A 21556-nucleotide genomic window follows, 5' to 3' on the forward strand; every position below is an offset into this window, starting at 1 on the left:
TTGGATCCATCTGTGCTCAGGGAGTGATGGAACCAGAAGGCGGTTGGTTAGTTCTGTTTCCTCCTTTATGCCTATAGACCGTCAAGATGGGCCTAAACGTCATGTCATGTAGCTTCTAAATCTTTTCATGGAGTAGATACTGGTAGGAACTAAATCATCTACTGTGAGATAGAATGGCAATGAAAGGAAGGGATGACTGTTTTCTCACCTTCCAGCTTCAAATAAGAGCCTGCTTCCTCTAAGCCCCGACCTGAGTTTCATCCAAGGGAACCTTAAATGTCGTAGCCACTTGATGTTATTTCTGACTTGCAGCTTCCCATATGTATAGGTTTCATTCATGAGAACAAGTTTTCTAGAATCCTGGATTTTACACTAAATTACCATACTCTCTTTTTCCCCTTTCCTTGACACCAGTCATTTTAATGCTAGTAATCAAATCTTTTCTTTTTTTTTCTTTTTTTTTTTTTTTTGAGACGGAGTTTCGCTCTTGTTACCCAGGCTGGAGTGCAATGGCGCGATCTCAGCTCACCGCAACCTCCGCCTCCTGGGTTCAGGCAATTCTCCTGCCTCAGCCTCCTGAGTAGCTGGGGTTACAGGCACGCGCCACCATGCCCAGCTAATTTTTTTGTATTTTTAGTAGAGACGGGGTTTCACCACGTTGACCAGGATGGTCTCGGTCTCTTGACCTCGTGATCCACCCGCCTCGGCCTCTCAAAGTGCTGGGATTACAGGCTTGAGCCACCGCGCCCGGCGTAATCAAATCTTTGATGTAGAATATGTTGTATTTCAGTAACAAGGAAACCAGTAAAGCATTTGTGAGAAGCTACTGCAATGCCATGAGAAGGTTTTCGTGGGAAGGTGTCACATGCCACGCAATGGTACACCATTTTCATTCTGATGAACCTAATTACAATCAAGCTATTAACTTGATAATTTGTAAACACCTATTGAGACTAGGCAGGAATGCTGAAAAGGTCCTTTGGTGGTTTGACCTATAAACAGAGTGACCAGAAGCTCTAACTGTCTTAGTGACAGAAGGTAGCATTAGGCCTTGTGAGCACGGACAAGCAACTCACTTGTTTCCCTCAGAGATCTTTTCTCCAGATTTTCCACCTAGTAATCTGGTGTGACTAGAAGCTACTATAAAAACACATTAGCATTTGTCTTCTGAAATGTTTTATTTCAATAACGTTTGTTTTTCCCTAATAATGAATTATAAACTGTGTCATTTCATCCATCATTGTGTTTTGTCATATGAATTCATTCAGGGTTTAAACTTGGAATGAATTTGATGAAAAAAAAAGACTCAGATGTTTGTGGGGAAAGTACAGTCATTCTATGTGAATACATCAGAATGTTGAAGTAGAATAGAAAGAGAACCTCTTATTCTGATCAAAGGGGCAAAAGAAACGTAATCTGAATGAAGCTCAGAGTTAAACATGATTGGTTTTTCCTTGGTGGTGTTTTATGCCCACAAATTTTTTGGACTAGGAGTATTTATCAGCTGATTCTGCCTTGTACTCCAGCCCACACATGTTTCCTGGTAGATCTTATTAAAATACAAATCAGATAATGTTGCTTTCCTTCCTGGTCCTCTGGTGGCTGCCCATAAGGTTTAGGATTAGATTTGAACTCCGCAAGACCGTCTCCTTTCTTGCTACTCCGTCGTCCTCCCCCACCTACGTTCAGACCAGAGTGGACATCCCGTGTCCCGTACACGCGCTGCCCTCTGAACTGCCCATGTCTGGCTCCTCTGTTGGCATCTTTTCCCCAACTCCTCTCCAATTCTACTCACCAAATTTCCTCCCAGCCCCATTTGCACCTGAGCCCTACGGAAGGCTTGGGTCACAGTTCCCCTGCCCTGGAAAGCCTTCTCTCAGCCTCTTGACACATTTGCTTAGGCCTTTCTTCGGGCTCTCACTAGAGTACCTTGTATACCTCTGCCTGCTACTGTCTGGCCCTACCCTGTCTCCCCACTTCCATGTATTCTTGAGAACAGGGCTTTTTATCTTGTGTGTCTCTGTGTTGCTGGTGGCACTTGTCATTCGTGGCAAACGGGAGGCCTACCTTTTCCATGGCATCACAGAAAACTCTGGTTGTTCATGGTGAAGCTTTGCGGTACGTAGGAATCTGTTTTGAAGGCTTTTTGAGCTTCTTCCGTCGCTCCCATATGCTCCTGGTCTTGAATGTTCAGCCTCTATATCTGAATGGCTTCTAGACTAATGTTATGTGGCCAAGTTTCCATTTTTTTCTAATCCTTTCAAAGAAAGCTATTTTTCTTAGGTCTACCTCCATGTGAATGTACATCAGATTGCTCTTTTGGGGAAGGAAGACGGTATATTGTTCAAATTCCAGATTGTTGTATATTACTTCTTAATATTTTTCTTTTGCTTTTCTCACCCCATCTTTCCCTCAACTTCTTAGCTTCTTTCCTATAATTTTATAAGAGCATTTAAAATTGCCTTCAAGAATTCAGATTTGCCATTATATAACATTTCCTGGAAATACAAAATTGCAGTAACAACAACAAGTGATATAAATGCCCTGGAGGTGAATTATGGGCCGAGAGACTATTTGATTTTGAGCAGAGGATGAGAAGCACATTCTCAAGGAAACCTTATCAAAAGTGTAGTCTGTTGATGAGGACTGTTTGTTCTCATTACCTTATAATTAAAGCCCAGTCCACACACACACACACACACACACACACACACACACACACAGAAAGACACTTGTATCTTTCTTTTTTTTTTTTTTTTTTTTTTTCTTTTGAGACGGAGTTTCGCTCTTGTTACCCAGGCTGGAGTGCAATGGCGCGATCTCGGCTCACCGCAACCTCCGCCTCCCGGGTTCAGGCAATTCTCCTGCCTCAGCCTCCTGAGTAGCTGGGATTATAGGCACGCGCCACCATGCCCAGCTAATTTTTTGTATTTTTAGTAGAGACGGGGTTTCACCATGTTGACCAGGTTGGTCTCGATCTCTCGACCTCGTGATCCACCCGCCTCGGCCTCCCAAAGTGCTGGGATTACAGGCTTGAGCCACCGCGCCCGGCAACTGTATCTTTCAAAAGGCAAAATAATTATAAGTAATTTGACTGGCTAGGTAGTGGGCCCTAGCCCTGGGATCCTTCTGTCTACCCTGTGCTAACTAGCAATACGGAGCAAGGAGGAAGTAGCTAAGACTAAGACTAAATCCTAAAACTACACCTCTTGAACTCTTATTCTGAAAATTTTCATAAGCCTTCTGGTTAAAAAAAAAAAAATTATGTGGAAATAATTTCAAGTCTACAGAAAAGTTACAAGAGTAAAAATAGTGCAAACAATACTCTGATACCCTTTGCTTAGATTTACTTACTGTTAACATTTTACCACATTTGTCTTATCATTTGGAGAGTAGGTGCACACATTATGGTCCTTCAATTCTAAATTCTTGAGTGTGTACTTCTGAAAAATAAGGGTTTTTTGTTTGTTTGTTTGTTTGTTTGTTTATTTATATGTTGTTCGAAGACAGAGTCTTGCTCTGTCGCCCAGCCTGGAGTATAGTGGAGCTATCACGGCTCACTACAGCCTTGACCTCCCAGGCTCAAGTGATCCTCCCAACTCAGCCTCCTAAGCAGTTAGGACTGCGGGCACATACCACCAAGCCTAGCAGTTTTTGTTGAGACAGTGTCTCACTTTGTCACCCAGGCTGATCTCAAACTCCTGCGCTCAAGTGATTCTCCCACCTTGGCTTCCCAAAGTGCTGAGATTACAGGTGTGAGCCACCATACCCAACCAGAGTAAGGATATTCTCGTATATAACCACAATACCCGTATCGACTCAGACTTAACATTGATGCAATAATTTTATCTTGTGTACTATCTGTGCCCAATTTTTGACCTTATAATATTCTTTATCCTCACCTCTTCCTCCAGTAAAGAATGCAATCTAGGATCAGGTATTATATTTAGCTGTCCTGTCTCTTTAGTTTTCTTTAACCTGGGATATAACTAAAACGTTTCTTTGTCTTTTATGACAGTGACATTTTTTAAGAGTATGGTATTTCTCCTTTTTAATTATACATTCCTCATTTGAGGTTTCATTGATGCTTCCCCAGAGGAACCCAAAAGTGAGATTTGGGTTATATTTGGCTTTCCTGGCCAAAATATCACATATGTATGTGATGTTGTGTTGTCGGGGATCACGCCGGGAGGCACACAAGATCCATCTGCTCTTTATTGGTGGCAATGTCTCTGACCCCCTCCACTCCAAGTGTTACCCAGCTTCTCTGTTATATAATTACTATTATTTCCCTTGCACTAATAAGCAATCTGTGGGGAGACCCTAAAACTGTGCAAATCTATTGGTCGTTATCAAAACTTCCCCCAGATTTAGCATCAGTGATGTTTCTTCACAAACCTGCCTCATAAAGAGATTTTTGATGCTAAAGAATTCCTGAAGCCCTGGCTGGATATGTAGTCATTTCAAAATGAAAAGTCAACAGTTAAAGCATGGTCACAGTTTCCTCAATCCAGGCTGTGGTTTTATGTCAACTGCATTGGTCATTGGTGTGCTTAGAGGCAGTGAGGAAAGGACACGGAGCTTGGAGTCAGCAGACCAAGGTTTGAGTTCTGCCGTCAACACGGGCGTCGGACCTGCAGGAAGTTGCTTGATTACTTTAACCTTTAATCTCTCCTTCTGGCAAGTGGGTTAAATGATGTGAGACGGAAACACTGCAAGCTGGGAAATGATATATAAAGTGTGAAGAAGAGAGGAAAGAAACTTATTTTTATTGGATATCGACAATATGCCCATGTTTTCACCTCTTTTGTTATCTCATTTTACATAGATATTAACCTAGTCTGATTTTACAAATAGGAAACAGGATCAAAGTCCTTTGCCATGTGCGGTGGCTCACGCCTATAATCCCAGGACTTTGGGAGGCCGAGGTGGGTGGATCACTTGAGGTCTGGAGTTCAAGACCAGCTTGGCCAACATGGTGAAACCCCATCTCTCCTAAAAATACAAATATTAGCCAGGCGTGGTGGTACATGCCTATAATCCCAGCTACTCTGAGGGGCTGAAGTACGAGAATCGCTTTAACCTGGGAGGCCGAGGTTGCTGTGAGCTGAGATTGCACACCAGCACTCTAGCCTGGGCAACAGAATGAGACTTTGTCTTAAAAAATAAAAATAAAGAGTCCTGAAACTTGCCTAAGGTCAGTTTAGTTTATCAAACAGCTTGTGCCTGCTATTTACCAGGCCCTTAGCTAAACGTCTAGGAAGCAAAGGTGAATAAGACCCAGTCTCTGTCCTGAAGGCACACACACAGAAAAGACAGTTTTTTAACACATTACAGGCTGGGCACGGCGACTCACACCTGAAATCTCAGCATTTTGGGAGGCCGAGGCAAGTAGATCACAAGGTCAGGAGTTCAAGACCAGCCAGGCCAAGATGCTGAAACCCCATCTCTACTAAAAATACAAAAATTAGCTGGGCTGGTGGCAGGCGTCTGTAATCCCAGCTACTTGGGAGGCTGAGACGGAATTGTTTGAAGCTGGGAGGCAGAAGTTGCAGTGAGCCAAGATTACACCCTGCCCTCCAGCCTGGGCCACAGAGTGAAATTCCGTCTCAAATAAACAAACAAACACACTACACCCACAGTAAGCCCAAAACTAGAGATATATATCATGTTCCACATTTCTTCAGTCAAGAAATATTTAGAAAGCCCCTAATCTGGCAAAAGACAGAGCTCCTGCTGTGGTTGAATTTACGTTTATTGGGAGGGAGACAGACAGGAAACAAATCCACAAATAAGACAGTTATATACAATGATACATGCTGAGAAAAAGCTAAAGAAGGATGATATGTTCAAGAACAAGGCAAGTGTGGAGAATGTGCCGATCTTGGTGTGGATAACTCCGGCTACAGTGCCGTCCTGTTTCTCAAAGAGGTGCTGCTCTGCGCCACGCAGTTTCCTTCCTTTGGCCTGGGAGCCCAGGTCTCTGGAAATGATCGTAACAAGGAGATCATCTGCCAAGGGACACTGTCCCCTGAGGTTTCCTTTACCAGAAGAAAGGTGGGGATGCAGGTAGAGCCATCTAAACCTAGAGAAGTTTCAGCTGCCCTGAAAATGAAGTGGACTTTTTCATTCTTAGCAGGAGATTACAAAAGAATATGTTATTTATGGCCGGGCGCGGTGGCTCAAGCCTGTAATCCCAGCACTTTGGGAGGCTGAAGCTGGCGGATCACGAGGCCAAGAGATCGAGACCATCTTGGCCAACATGATGAAACCCCGTCTCTACCAAAAATACAAAAATTATCTGGGCGTGGTGGCGCGTACCTGTAGTCCCAGCTACTTGGGAGGCTAGGCAGGAGAATTGCTTGAACCCGGGAGGCGGAGGTTGCGGTAAGCCGAGATTGTGCCACTGCACTCCAGCCTGGTGCCTGATGACAGAGTGAGACTTTGTCTCAAAAAAAAAGAATATGCCATTTACGTTTGAACTTATTATCCTGAAGAAATCCTTTCAGGGCCATGCACAGTGACTCATGCCTGTAATCCCAGCATTTAGGAGGCCAAGGCAAAGGGTCACTTGAGCCCAGGAGTTTAAGACTAGCCTGGGCAACATAGTGAGACCCTGTCTCTACAAAAAATAGAAAAAAATTTGCTGGGCATGGTAGCACATGCCTGTGGTTCCAGCTACTCAGGAAGCTGCGGCAGGAGAATCACTTGAACCCAGGAGGTTGAAGTTGCAGTGAGCTGTGATTGCATCACTGCATTCCAGTCTGGGTGATGGATGGCAAAGCAAGACCCTGTCTCAAAAAAAAAGGGAAATCCTCTAGGCTCTGTCCCCTTGTTACAACCTTCCAGTGCCTTTATCTTGGTGATAAGAGTTGGTGGTTTTGTTAACTCAGGTAGAAATATAGTTTTTAATCAGAATAGACTAAATTTGGGTTAATCCATGAAATTTAGAAAACAAAACAAATTGAGAGAAAAATTTTTTAGGGCTAGGCGCTGTAGCTCATGCCTGTAATCCCAGCACTTTGGAGGCCGAGGCAGGCGGATCACCTGAGGTCAGGAGTTCGAGACCAGCCTGGCCAACATGGTGAAACCCATTCTCTACTAAAAATACAAAAAATTAGCCGGGTGTGGTGGCAGGCACCTTTAATCCCAGGTACTAGGAAGGCTGAGGCAGGAGAATGGCTTAAACCCGGGAGGCAGAGATTGCAGTGAGCCAAGATTGTGCCATTGTATTCCAGCCTGGGTGACGAGCAAAACTCTGTCTCAAAAAAAAAAAAAAAAAAATTCCTCTTTTGTATTTTTCGTTATACTGTTTACACTGTTTTATTGCTTAGAATATTCATATAGTTCTACTGGGCTTCAAAGAACTAGAAAGCTAAATATTGAGAAATGGCTACTGGGATTACAAATATAAGTCTCCATCCATTCTTCCTGTTAATTGCCAATGACTATGCAAGGAGGTAATAAAGTGTGTCTTTTGTGCATATGGAGTCTAAATAGGGAGAGTTATAAAACAATATGAAAATTCCACTGGAAATGTTCATATATGGTCAACTACACCAATTTTGAAAAATGGCTTAAGAATAGTAAAAATAGCCGGGCGCGGTGGCTCAAGCCTGTAATCCCAGCACTTTGGGAGGCCGAGGCGGGTGGATCACGAGGTCAAGAGATCGAGACCATCCTGGTCAACATGGTAAAACCCCGTCTCTACTAAAAATACAAAAAATTAGCTGGGCATGGTGGCACGTGCCTGTAATCCCAGCTACTCAGGAGGCTGAGGCAGGAGAATTGCCTGAACCCAGGAGGCAGAGGTTGTGTTGAGCCGAGATCACGCCATTGCACTCCAGCCTGGGTAACAAGAGCAAAACTCTGTCTCAAAAAAAAAAAGAATAGTAAAATTAGTGCTGTTGGCATTATTTGATTCTGATCCCATCCAGCCAGCTGAATCTCGATTTTGTCAGTGATAATGTCCTTTTTTCTTGGCCATTTACAACAGGGTTGTCCCATAAGACCTACAGGCTTAGGTCTGTGTTGTACAACTTAGGTCATGTGTGTCCATGAGAGCTAAGATACTCAGTTGGTTACCTCAACAGTCAGATATTCTCTATGGAAAATGGCATTCTTATACCTCTTATTGGATTTAAAAAGCCAAGTTCTTCTTTCCAATTCATTCTACAAATTCTTTCCAAATTCATTCTAAAAATGTAAATATTGGAAAACTTAGAAAATAATTGCTGCCGGGTGCAGTGGCTCACACTTGTAATCACAACACTTTGGGAGGCTGAGGTGGGCAGATCACAAGGTCAGGAGTTTAAGACCAGCCTGGCCAATATGGTGAAACCCTGTCTTTACTAAAAATACAAAAATTAGCTGGGTGTGGTGTTGCACGCCTGTAATCCTGGCTATTCAGGAGGCTGAGGCAGGAGAATAGCTTGAACCGAGGAGGCGGAAATTGCAATGAGATGGCGACACTGCACTCTAGCCTGGCAACAGAGCGAGGCGCCTTCTCAAAAAAAAAAAAGTGAAAAGAAAAGAATTGCTCATACATACTAGAGTTCAAATCGCACCCTGTTTAACTAATAATATTTTATTTAATTCTCATGATAGTATAATATGAAAGATTCCGTAGCCTCTGATTACAAAACTAAGGCTCAGTCATTGAGTGTTTTGCTCAAGATCACACAACTAGTAGGCGGTCAAGCTGGAATTTGAATTCAGGTTGGTCCGATTTTAACCAATGCTGATTTTTTTTCCTGTTACCCTACCACCTCTTTTTTTACATCCCAAACTTAATCCTTTAGGAAATCCTTGCAGCATACCCACTATTTGACCATTTCTCATGACCTTCACTGCTATCACTGTCTGAGCCACCATCTTAGCATGTCCTGGACATTTTGCAGTATCTTTCTATCTGGCCTTCTACACCCATCCTGGTTTAACAACCCCTACAGTCTACTCATAGCAGCCAGAGTGATCTCTTCAAAATAAAATCCAGCTGGACACAGTGGCTCACACCTGTAATCCCAACACTTTGGGAGGCTGAGGCGCATGGATTACTTGAGCTCATTAGTTCAAGACCAGCCTGGGCAATATGGTAAAACCCTGTCTCTACAAAAAATACACAAATTAGCCAGCCATGGTAGTGTGTGCCTGTGGTCCTCGATACTTGGGAGGCTGAGTGGGAGGATGGCTTGAGCCCAGGAGGTGGAGGTTGCAGTGAGCCAGGATCACACCACTGCACTCCAGCCTGGGCAACAGAGTGAGACTATCTCAAAAGAAAAAAAAAAAAAAAAAAAAAAAAAAAAATCCAGTTACTTCATTGCTATGCTAAAAGTTCTTCCATGGCTTCTCATCTCTTTCAGATTGAGACCATGAGTTCTTATGACCCTCAAGTGTTCTGATTTCAGACTTCCATGTTATCGTGTCCCCTTCCCATCTCCCTACTTCTGTAGCCTCCTTGCAATCTGGAAACACCCTGATGACGCCTTCACCTCAGGGCCTTTGCCCTTGTTATATCTTCAGTCTCAAAGGCTCTTTACCCAGATATCCTTTTGGCCAACTCTGTCTCTTCATTCAGATCTTTGCTTATAAGTCGCCGCATCAAAGGGGCCTTTCTTGAGAACCTACCTGCAGGCTCAGCCTCCATCAGCTTTTCTACCCAGAAATTTTTTTCATTGCCTGCCAATATTGTACACCTTTTTGTTGTTGTTTGTTTGTTTGTGGTCTGTATTCCCCTACTGAAATATAAGCTCTGTAAGATTAGGGACTCTGATTTTATTCACAATGAATTTTATTCATTAAATTCCCATTGCCTAAAACATTGTTCTAGTAGGTGCTCAAGAAATAGTTTGGTGTTAAGTGAATGCCTTTTGTGAGATTACACTGTTTTTCTTTTTGTTCCTTGAATGTTAACGTACAAATTCCACATCTTTGGAGGCAGGTTATTTACAAGATTATCAGTCAGCCAACATTTATCAAGGATCTTCGTATACAGCGCGATATTTTGAACTCCTTCATTTTGGATTTAGGTGCTAAGATTTACACGTATTGTTATTACAGGGCCTTTTTTCATTGCTGTATAACCAGGGATCTCTGCACTATCAGAATGATTCCTTTTTTCCAAACATTTCTAGAAAGTCTAAGTAAGGGTTTCTGCCAATTTGATAATCAAGGGGCTTTATATGGAAAAGCTCATTTCATGGTCTGCAATTAAAGTAATACACACTCCAAAACTAGAATATATGTGTATAATTATTTAAGTTTTTGTATACTAGATCCTGAAATAGTAGACACAGATTTCAGGAAATGGAGTTGTCTTAATATTCTTCATAGGAACCCCAGTTTCTGCCTTAAGAGTGTTTGCTGGCTACATGGTGGAATTTAATACTCAGTAAAGGCAGATGTGACAATCTCATACTGTGCAAATAGACTAGACCAGGCGTCCCCAAACTTTTTACACAGGGGGCCAGTTCACTGTCCCTCAGACCGTTGGAGGGCTGCCACATACTGTGCTCCTCTCACTGACCACCAGTGAAAGAGGTGCCCCTTCCTGAAGTGAGGCGGGGGGCCGGATAAATGGCCTCAGGGGGCCGCATGTGGCCCACGGGCCATAGTTTGGGGACACCTGGACTAGACCCTGGTGTCTTCTGGGTCTACATTTTCCCAAATCATTATCATGTGATGTTCTGGTCATTTTTAGATTAAAAGGCATGTTTGCACAGATGATGACCCCTGAAAGATGCTCTACCATGTTAAGTTCCAAGGCTCAATGCTTCATTCCTGAATATCTGCCATGCAGTTTCAGGCATCTTTCCTTCCACTACTCCATAGCCATAAGCCTTCTTGTTCTGAATCAAGACCCCCACCCCCAAATTGTTCTATGAAGTCCAGTTATCTAAGCAAGCTGCTCCAGTGGGTGGGAAAAAAGATACCAACTTGTCTTCAGTGATTTTTTTTTTTTTTAAATAGGCTGAGCAAGGAAGCACCAACAGCTTTGCTTTATGGCCTAATTATTTGCCATTTGGGAATTCTAAATTTGAAGACCAGGATACTTGCCCACATCTGCAGCTCTCAAGGTCAGGTTGTTTCTGAGCTGGCAATATTTGTAATGGAAATCTGTTGAGCTTGAGCAACTTGAAAAATCTGTTCTGCCCACAATTTCCTATAGAAGTATAAGTATCTTCTTGACCTGTTTCCCATAATGTTTTCCTAAATAACCAGGAGAAATCAATTAATTATCCTTTGTTGGGATTTTATTTAACAGTTTAAGGATGTACCTAGGTGGCTTTTTGATATCTAAGATATTACTTTCACATAACTTGGAATCTTTACTTTTAAATTATTGGCAAGTAGCTGTATCTGTAAGTATGCCTGTTTAGACAGGTGGTCTTATATATGCTTCAGAATATCTAAAATTTTGGCTTAAATGTTCATATTATCAACTTCTTGGTGTAATTAATTTTCTGGATCATAGCAGTGTAAAGAGACCCCAGTACTGTTCCTCTGTGCTCTCCATAATGAAGTATCTTTTGCCAACTCATTCAATAGATATTAACTGGGTCCTTCCTATGTACCAAGTACTGTTCTAAAGCATTGAACATAGAGTGGTGAATATGACCAAGTCTTCGTGAAGCTTGTGCTTTGGAAATGGATACCGCCCAGTGATTGGATTCAGTTTTCTGTGCCGTTTGCCTCCCTCCTGCCACTCTTCACACATTTCCGGCATTTGAACCGTACTGAACTATGCAGTTCTCTGAAAAACATCATGCTCTTCTATAGTTCCTTTTCTCGATTTCTGCTGTTCCTTTGTTTGTTTACAATCAGGCAAATTCTTGCACTTCATTCAAGACTTGGCTCAAAGGCTGTTTCATCTTTAACTCTCCACTAGGCTATGTTAACTGCCTTGATTTTAAACCATTGTGGAAATAAATATCCTTTCCAGAAAAGAATTTGCATTTCTCAGCTGGAAAAACATAACCCAACTTGGAATTCCTGAGTTTGCATCTCTTGTCCCCACCCCTTGATCTGGGGGTTCTCTAGTCTACGGTTTAGCTGCATGATGAGTTGACTTGTGGCGCCATCAAGTGGTTCAGTCAGGCAGTGCAACTTAATTCTCCTACAGGATCAAAATAGTCCAATTTTGCCATGTACATATTAAGGGAGGGAAGAAGATGGCAGGAAGGGTGGAAGAAAAGAACAAAGCATTATAATACAATTGAGAGGTATAACGATTAGACCATCTCTACCTCTAAAAGCTCAAAACCTTATAATACCTTTAGCAGGCTTGTGATCTATATTTGGATTTTTTTTTTTTAAATCTTCATCTTTTGGTGACCTTTAAACTTAACGCATAGAGATGAGAAGTGGCTTGCTTATGTTCCTTCATTATGTGAGACCAGGGTATCTGCAGATACTCTCTTTCCTTACTACTCAGCTTTGCTCTGGGACTGACCTTTTCTTTACTGACCCGTTGTGAGAGCTTCATTGAACTCTGCATTTCCTACTCATTCTGAGTCTGAGATCTCATGGCAACATGCGTGCTCTCATAGACTATATCCTTGTGGCAAAATGGTTCTTAAAAGATTTGACAGGCCGTGGTAGCTCACGTCTCTAATCCCAGCACTTTGGGAGGCCGAGGTAGGCAGATCACGAGGTCAGGTGTTAGAGACCAGCCCGGGCAACATTGTGAAATGCTGTCTCTACTACAGATACAAAAAATTAGCCCAGCATGGTGGCAGGTGCCTATAATCCCAGCTACTTGGGAGGCTGAGGCAGGAGACTCGCTTGAACCCGGGAGGCAGAGGTTGCAATCAGCTGAGATCGTGCCATTGCACTCCAGCCTGGGCAACAGGCCAAGACTCCAATCCTAAAAAAAAAAAAAAGATTTGACAAAGAAAATTTTTTTGCTAAGTGAGGGATAAATGTATAGTGATAATCCCAATAAACAAATTCTCAAAAGTCAAAAGTTACCTAATCAAAGTTGGCTCAAATATTGAAGTACTTCAGTGAAATTAGTTTTGTAGCTGCAGGGACAGGGAAAGAGACAGATGGAGAGTGATCTCTGGGGTCAAGAGTGAGAACCAAGAATGAGCCCTGGGGTTCTTGGTTCTAATGGGGAGGCTGAGGTTTCATCTAACCTGTAAAGGAGAGTGGGTTGCATTCCTTAACTTATACTTAGGAGTGGGAAAAATGCAAAGCACATGCATACACAAAAACCCAGAGACATGGGACCACTCCTGCCAGGTCTCAGCAGGAGATATTCCGGGTCTCTTTTCAGGAAGGAAATCCATAGAATGGAACAGACCTCAGTTGGATTTCTACCTCTAGAGTAATGAAGTTTTAAGATTTTGACCACCGTGTGTTAGAATCATTCCTTTTCTGTAATAGAAGTGTCATTGGGCCAGATGTGCCAGCTCACACCTGTCACCCCAACACTTGAGGAGGCTGAGGTGGAAGGATCACATGAGCCTAGATGTTCGAGACCAGCCTGGGCAACATGGTGAAACCCTGTCTCTACAAAACCTTTTAAAATTAGCTGGGCTTGGTAGTACATGCCCGTAGTCCCAGCTACTCAGAAGGCTGAGACAGGAGGATCACTTAAGCCCAAGAGGTCTAGTCTGCAGTGAACTATGATCATGCCACTGCACTCCAGCCTAAGCGACAGAACAAAAACCTGCCTCAAAAAAAAAGAAAGAAAGAAAAGAAGTATCATTGCAATGATACTTCATACATGTGAGATAAACAATACATTCACTCTTTGTTGAACTACCATGCCCAAGTTATTTCAAACTATAGAAGGACCTCTTGTATCATGACTCAGGACTTGTTATAATAGGGTTTCCTTATATTCTGTGTTGAATCACATCCAAAATGCAGCAAGCATAAGCAATAAGGAACTTAACAGTATTCAGATTCCTCTAAAGGTCGTGTCCAGATCTGTCACCTCACACCCACCTAGTCAGGTGTCTTTTAGTTACCCAAATGGTTTCCATAGTGTTGTACTGTGTTCCCTCTAAAAAGCAAAAAGAAAAAGGGAGGTGGTTCTATCTTACCAATAAAATTCTTTATAAAACTCCGAAGCAGAATGATAAGAAACTAGGGGAGAAAAGTAGCCGCACGAGGCTGAGAAAATAAGATGTCTATTTCAGTAGGACCAAAGCCAATGGAAAAGCTTAATTAGCCGTCAATTATGGAGAAAATTGGTATTATCTCTTTAGAAGGATAAAGTAGTATCTCTTTAGAAGTCAAAAATCTCCGACTTGGTGGCTCTGTCACAACGTTCAGTTTACTGAGTGTAAAACGTATCCTATGCTGAATCTGTGGTCTCCAGATTTCTACTTGATGTTTTCCTTTTTAAAGGTTCAAAAAGGGGCCAGCCCAGCACTTTGGGAGGCTGAGGCAGGTGGATCACAAGGTCAGGAGTTCAAGACCAGCCTGGCCAACATGGTGAAACCCTATCCCTACTAAAAAATACAAAAATTAGCCAGGCACGGTAGCACACACCTGTAATCCTAGCTTACTCAGGAGGCTGAGGCAGGAGAACTGCTTGAACCTGGGAGGTGGAGGTTGCAGTGAGCTGAGATTATGCCATTGCACTTCAGCCTGGGTGACAGAGCATGACTCTGTGTCAAAAAAATAAAAAATAATAAAGGTTCAAAAAGGTTGATTTCTGCTTATTTTTAATACTTTTCTGGTCTCAAACTCTGTTTTATTGAGAGATTGATTTGTTACAGTTTTTTTATGCCATCCTGTGCTCTATCAAGTTAGCTAGATAGCCACTTCTCTTTTCTTCTCTCTCTCAGATGTTTCAACCACTAAGGCGGTCAAGCACCACTGTACATTCTGTGTTTGTGGCCTTACTAATCAATGGCATGTTTTCTGGGGTGGGTGTTACCTTTCTAGAGTGTCCTGCCATACTTCGTAGCTACAAAACTGGCTAAGATCCGAAAGCCAACTTTGGATACGCCCTCTTCGGAGACGTTTGTGAAATCTGCAATTAAAACAGTAGGCCTGCAATCCCGAACCAATGGATACCTGATCCATGCTCTTATGGTACGTAGATTTTTTGAGTTGCAAATCAGTACATTCTGGCTTGGGGTTTCTTTCCCATTGAGTTGCAGGATAGTATGTAATAGCCTAGCGTATATACATTGTCCAAACACACTAATAAGACATACATGTCTTGTTATAATGGCTGTATACCCAAGAATTTTTAAATCTACCTATAAAGAAAAACAACACTATAATAAAACATTAAATCATATTTTAGCCCAAATGATAGGCTTTATTACATATCTCTCACATTCTGTTTCCCTAGGGCTCAATCATCTCAGTCCTGCCTTCTTGGATTTATTTTAAATTTGTCATGGATATAAACAAGTCTACAAGGGCTCGCTTTCTGAAGAAAATCAAGAAGAACTAAGCATTGATAACTCCACCGTAACTTGGCCAGATGCTCCAGCATATGCATGTTCACTGCAAGGCACCCTACTGGTCTTGAAAAGCTAAAGTTGTTGTTTCAATAGTTATTAAAATGACTAAATGTTATCTTAAGAAGAAAACAGAAGTTACTTTTAGGGGTTCTGACATATTCTGGATACTACCAGAGGTAATTTTGAAGTTTAATATAAATGCTCATATCAAATGAATGTAGAACTAATATTGTCAAGAACAGCTAATTGGAAGGAGTACTGTCATAGCAAATCACAGACTGATAGACTCAAACACAAAACTCAGTAGTTTTGTCTGCTCCAAAATGCCATTAATCATTATTTCTGTATTTTCTCTGAAGCTGATTATAAAAAGTAACATCTAGCTACTCTTTTGTTTTTGACACTTTGAAGAAATGGAGATTAATTGATTTGTTTATAAGCAGACACACTGCAATTTCCAAAGATCTCTTTAAGGTTTTATAAAATTATGTTTCCAGTTTGTACATTTATATAGAATTGTTTGTTATCAAGGGTAACTAGTGACATAAAAATAATTGTGAAATATGGAGTTATTTCTGACATATGAAACCCACTAAACTATGCTTTCTCATAATGTATATTTCTTCTCAGTTTAAATGTATGTAAATATCGAAGCTATATGGTATGATTTCTAAAGATAAATGGGCCAAAGTGTACCTTGAGACTGGTACCATCTACGGTACCACTGAAACCCTGACCCAGAAAAGCGGTCTGCTTGGACACCCAGCCTTTTTTGTTTCTGTATTGAATCAATATTGCTCACACATGTGACACAGGCTAGTCCTATAAAAGCAATGTCATCATAGAAATGGCATTATACTTTTTAAATTGATACTCTACAGGTGGTAGGTACTGATGTAATTAGTTTTAATAAAACGTGCTGTAACCATGGTGTACAACAAAAATACATTTCTTGAAATTAAGGCCACATTTACACTGACTTAATATAAGACTGACGTATATCCTGCTTCATAACTTACATGGAGAACTCACCAAGACAGAATTCAATACTGTGAAATATACAACAAGAAGACTGGCCTTTACCTACGTAGACTGTGGTTCCTAGGCTCTTGAGTTTTAAGCATCAGTAGAATTGTATTAAAAAAAAAAAAAAAAAAAAATTGGGGCTTTAGTTTCTGGCTTTTAATTTTGCCAGCTAAGGACATAAAACAAAAACAAAAAACCAAATAACCATCTGTTATCGGCATGTGTAAAAGAAAATATATTTTAGCCCCTAAAATTAGGAGGAATACAATTTCAGAATAAAGGTTGTCATTTAAATGGAATAAATACAGCTTTATGAAAAACACAGTTGTTTGCCCTTTTTTCCTCTCATTTTATTGTAGAAATGGTGACACCACAATGGCTGGGGCAGTATTTTATCTGCTTTCACACACTGGCTGGTTGGTTGGCTGGTTTTGGTGTACTGGTGGTAGATAGAGGAGAGATTCGTTTACAAGTATACAAAATACTTTTTCTTTTATCCCAGTTAGGAAATAGTTGTAGGGTAAGCACAGTGGCTTATGCCTATAATCTCGATGTTTTGGGAGGCTGAGGCAGGACGACTACTTAAGCTCAGGAGTTCAAGCCCAGCCTGGGCAACATAGCAAGCTCTTATCTCTACAAAAAAAAATTTTTTTAATTAAAAATTAGCCAGGTGTGGCGTTAACACACCTGTAGTCCCAGCTACTAGGAAGGCTGAGGCAGGAGGATTGCCTGAGCCCAGGAATTAGAAGCTGCAGTGAACTGTGATTGGACTACTGCATGCACTCCAGTCTTCGTGACACAGTGAGACCCTATCTCAAAAAAAGAAAACAGTTGTAATTCTGCCTAGAAAATCTCTTAGCGATTTCAAAATTTTTGAGCTGTGGCTTTGATTGCTTCGACTTGGCAGGCACCCTCTTGTATCTGACACTCAAGGGTGAACATGATGACATGAAAATATTTTTTGCCGGGCGCGGTGGCTCATGCCTGTAATCCCAGCACTTTGGGAGGCCGAGGTGGGTGGATCACGAGGTCAAGAGATCGAGACCATCCTGGTCAACATGGTGAAACCCCGTCTCTACTAAGAATACAAAAATTAGCTGTGCATGGTGGCACATGCCTGTAGTCCCAGCTACTAGGGAGGCTGAGGCAGGAGAATTGCTTGAACCCAGGAGGCGGAGGTTGCGGTGAGCCGAGATCGCGCCATTGCACTCCAGCCTGGGTAACAAGAGCGAAACTCTGTCTCAAAAAAAAAAAAAAAATGTATTTTTCTGGCTGGGCACATGAAAAATTATGTTAAAAGAAAACAATGTACTCCAAACCTTCAAAATAGTGCAGTAAAAGTTTCAGACTTAACTTTGTTGACTTGATTTTATGTTCTAATGCATACCAGATAAGATTTGAATACAGGTGGGCCAGGCGCGGCGGCTCAGCACTTTGGGAGGCTGAGGTGAGCAGATCATAAGGTCAGGAATTCAAGACCAGCCTGGCCAACATGGTAAAACCCCATCTCTAAAAAAATACAAAAATTAGCTGGGCGCAGTGGTGTGTGTCTGTAGTCCCAGCTACTTGGGAGGCTGAGGCAGGGGAATCCGTTGAACCCAGGAGGTTGCAGTGAGCCGAGATTGCCCCACTGTACTCCAGCCTGAGCAACAAGAGTGAGACTCCATCCAAAAACAAAAAAGAAAGACTAGAGTAATGAGAATCACTATGAGAATAAACAAGAATCACTTCTCCATTCTTGGTTATATTTCATTATCCATACATTACTAAAATCAGTTTGTTACAAGTATTTTACCTGGGATTCTTGCATGTATATGAAATTGGCCTGCAGTCTGCCTTTCTTACACTTTTTTGGCCAGGTTATGGTGTCAAGATTATAACTCCATTAAATGAATTGGAAAGTGTTGCCTATTTTCCTGTTCTCTGTAAGGATTTGTAAAAGATTGGAGTGATCTATTTGTTAAAAGTTTATAAAGCTGTCTGGCCTTAGTATTTGTTGGTGGGAAGACTTTTAACCACTGATTATATTTCTTTCATTGTAATTAGACTATTCAGGAATTCTATTGTTTTCTTTTCAATTTTGACAAAATAAATCTAAGCATTTGCCCATTTTACAGTGTATTAGCACAAAGTAACTCGGAATTTTCTTAATTCTGAACCTCTCCTGGATACACATACTTCCTTTTCTGATATTTGTTATCTTCTCACTTTCTTTTCCTTGGCCATTTTATCAGAAGTTTGTCTATTTTCTGAATTTTTTTGAAGAACCAACCTTAGCTTTATTCATTTCTCTGCGCTTCTCCTTTATGTTCTGCTTTCTGATGGTTTGTTCTGTTGTTTTTCTCATTTCATAAATTGGACATTTAACTCTCTCATGTTCAAGGTTTTTCCCATTTTTAGTATCTGAGTTTATTTGAATTACCTCCCTTGCTTCACCCCATGAATGAGTACATGCATATATACAAACATGTATATGTACACATTTTTATTGCTTTTCCATGTGTATCTTTACATTATGATGTATTTGACCTGTTAATTATTTTAAAGTGTTTTTAAATGTACAAACTTAAGAATTTTATAAATGTATTTCTTTTTCAAAAAAATTGGATTAATATCACTGTTAATAAGACAATTTTATATTTTGTGAATCCGGATAAAATGTGCTGAAGCTACATTAATTATGTGATATTCCTGCCAAAAATGTATAACGTGAACATATTGGAGAGAAATATAAGAAAAAGCCAACCTGAGGAATATTCTACAAAATTACCAGCCTATACTTGTCAAAAATTTCAGGTTAAAGGAGAGTAAAGGGATGTGGCAGGTACATGCAGCTCATGTTACTAGATTGGATCCTGGTCCAGAAAGCATTTTTTAAACTTTTGCTCTGTCAGACATTTTTCAGACAATTGGCAAAATTTGAGTAAGGTCTATAAATTATGAATAGCATTATATCAGTGTGACTTCCTGATTTTAATAATAACGTCATGGTTACTTGAGGAAAAAGTCCTTGTTTTTTAGGAACTACACACTGGAACATTTAGGGTTAATGGAATATTGTATATACAACTGAATCTCAAAAGATTCTGGAAAAATGATGTAGAGAGAAAATGGTAGAGTAAATGTAGTAAGATGTGAACCTCTGGAAAATTTAAGTGATATGGATACTTTGTACTGTTTCACAGATTTACTGCAAATCTGGGATTATTTCAGAATGGAAAGTTTAAACATAGCTTTTGTTGTTGGTTCTAACTAATTGCATGTGGTCAAAGAACATGTGAGTATGATAAAGCCTGGGCAAATTATAAGCTTTCTCTGCCTCGGCTTTACCATCTGAAAAATGGAAATAATAGCACCTAGGTCATAGATTGTTTGAGAGTAAGTTAAGACATTTAAAGTACCGTAATGAGAACTCATCCAGGCACAAAGTATCTAGATATATGTTGTATTTAGGCTGAATAATGGCCCCCAAGACATCAGGTTTTAATCCAATGAACCCCATATTACCTTACATGGAAATGAGGTCTTTGCAGATGTGATTAAATTGGGGATCTTGGCTGGGCGTGGTGGCTCACGCCTGTAATCCCAGCACTTTGGGAGGCCGAGGCGGGTGGATCACAAGGTCGGGAGTGATCCAGCTTGACCAATATGGCGAAACCCCATCTCTAAAAAAAATACAAAAATTAGCCCAGCATGGTAGTGGGCACCTGCAGTCCCAGCTACTCAGGAGGCTGAGGCAGGAGAATCACTTGAACCCGGGAGGCGGAGGTTGCAGTGAGCTGAGATCGCACCACTGCACTGCAGCCTGGGCGACAGAGCAACATTCCATCTCAAAAATAAATAAATAAAAATCAAAACAGATTGGGAGTCCTGAGATGGGGAGATTTTCTTAGGTTATCTAGATTGGTCCTAAATGCAGTCACACGTGTCTTTAATCAGGCAGGGAGATTGCAGACAGAAGAGAAGTCAATGTGAGCATGAAGGCAGAGACGAGTGAGGCAGACACAAACCAAGGAATACCAGTAGCCACAGAAAACGGCAGGCATCAAGGAACAGATTCTCTCCTAGAAATTCTGGAGAATGAAGCATCCCATCAACAACTTGATTTTGGTGTAGTGATACTTAGTTTGCACTTCTGGCCTCCAGGGAACTGTGAGAATAAATTTCTGGTACCCTAAACCACTGAGTTGGTGATAATTTGTTCCAGACGTCCTAGGAAATTCAAATGTAAATTACATTACCTATTAGAGGTTTTGTTTGTTTAGCATCAGGGTCTCTCTCTGTTGCCCAGACTGGAGTCCAGTGGTATGACCATGGCTCATTGCAGCCTCAAACTCCTGGGCTTTTGCAAGTGATCCTCCCTCTTCAGCCTCCTGAGTAGCTAGGGCTACAGGCACTGGCTTTTTAATTTTTATTTTTAAAGATGGGGGTCTCAGTATGTTGTCCAGGCTGGTCTCCAACACCTGGCCTCTTTCAGTCCTCCTGCCTCAGCCTCCCAAATAGCTAGGATTCCAGGGATGGGTCACCATGCCTAGCTAGAAATTTTCTGAGACTTGTATGTCCATGTATGGCCAGTTTTTAAAGTGTTTCACATTTGCTTCCTAATTGTTCTTATTTTTCTTTTTTTGTTTGTTTGTTTTTGTTTTTGTTTTTTGTTTTTGTTTTTTTGAGACTGATCTCATTCTGTCCCCCAAGCTGGAGTACAATGGCATGATCTTGGCTCACTGCAGACTCAACCTCCTGGGCTCAAGCGATCCTCCCATCTCAGCCTCCTGAGTAGCTGGGTATGTTGCCCAAGCTGGTCTGAAACTCTTGGGCTTAAATGATCCTCCAGTCTTGGCCCCTCAAAGTGTTGGGATTACAGGTGTAAGCCAAGGCACCTAGCCTCTAATTGTTGTTTTCAACATGTGTGGCAATGCTTGTTAATTGGGTCATTCAAATCTTTCATATCTTTAACTCTTGTCTGACCTATTAATAATTGATAAAGGTATTTCAAATTCTCTCACTGTAATAGATTTGCCAATTTCTCCTGTTTTGTCAGTTTTAACTTTATACATTCTACTGAGTAAATAAAGTTTAGAATGCGTGTGTTGTCCTGG

The 21556-nt window shown here is 41.2% G+C and overlaps 1 protein-coding gene across 1 annotated transcript in view; it reads left to right on the forward strand.

The window, feature by feature from the left end:
* The window catches only part of HSD17B12 (hydroxysteroid 17-beta dehydrogenase 12), a 179734-nt gene extending 158178 nt beyond the window's left edge, over window positions 1-21556 (forward strand). Inside the window, exons 10-11 of the mRNA XM_003920012.4 lie at window positions 14902-15051; window positions 15317-21556. Coding sequence (XP_003920061.2) covers window positions 14902-15051; window positions 15317-15421 — 255 coding nt within the window. The 3' untranslated portion in view covers window positions 15422-21556. The remainder of the gene's footprint in view (window positions 1-14901; window positions 15052-15316) is intronic.

The sequence above is a fragment of the Saimiri boliviensis genome, chromosome 6 (assembly GCF_048565385.1).
Source record: "Saimiri boliviensis isolate mSaiBol1 chromosome 6, mSaiBol1.pri, whole genome shotgun sequence".
NCBI classification, from domain to species: Eukaryota; Metazoa; Chordata; class Mammalia; order Primates; family Cebidae; genus Saimiri; species Saimiri boliviensis.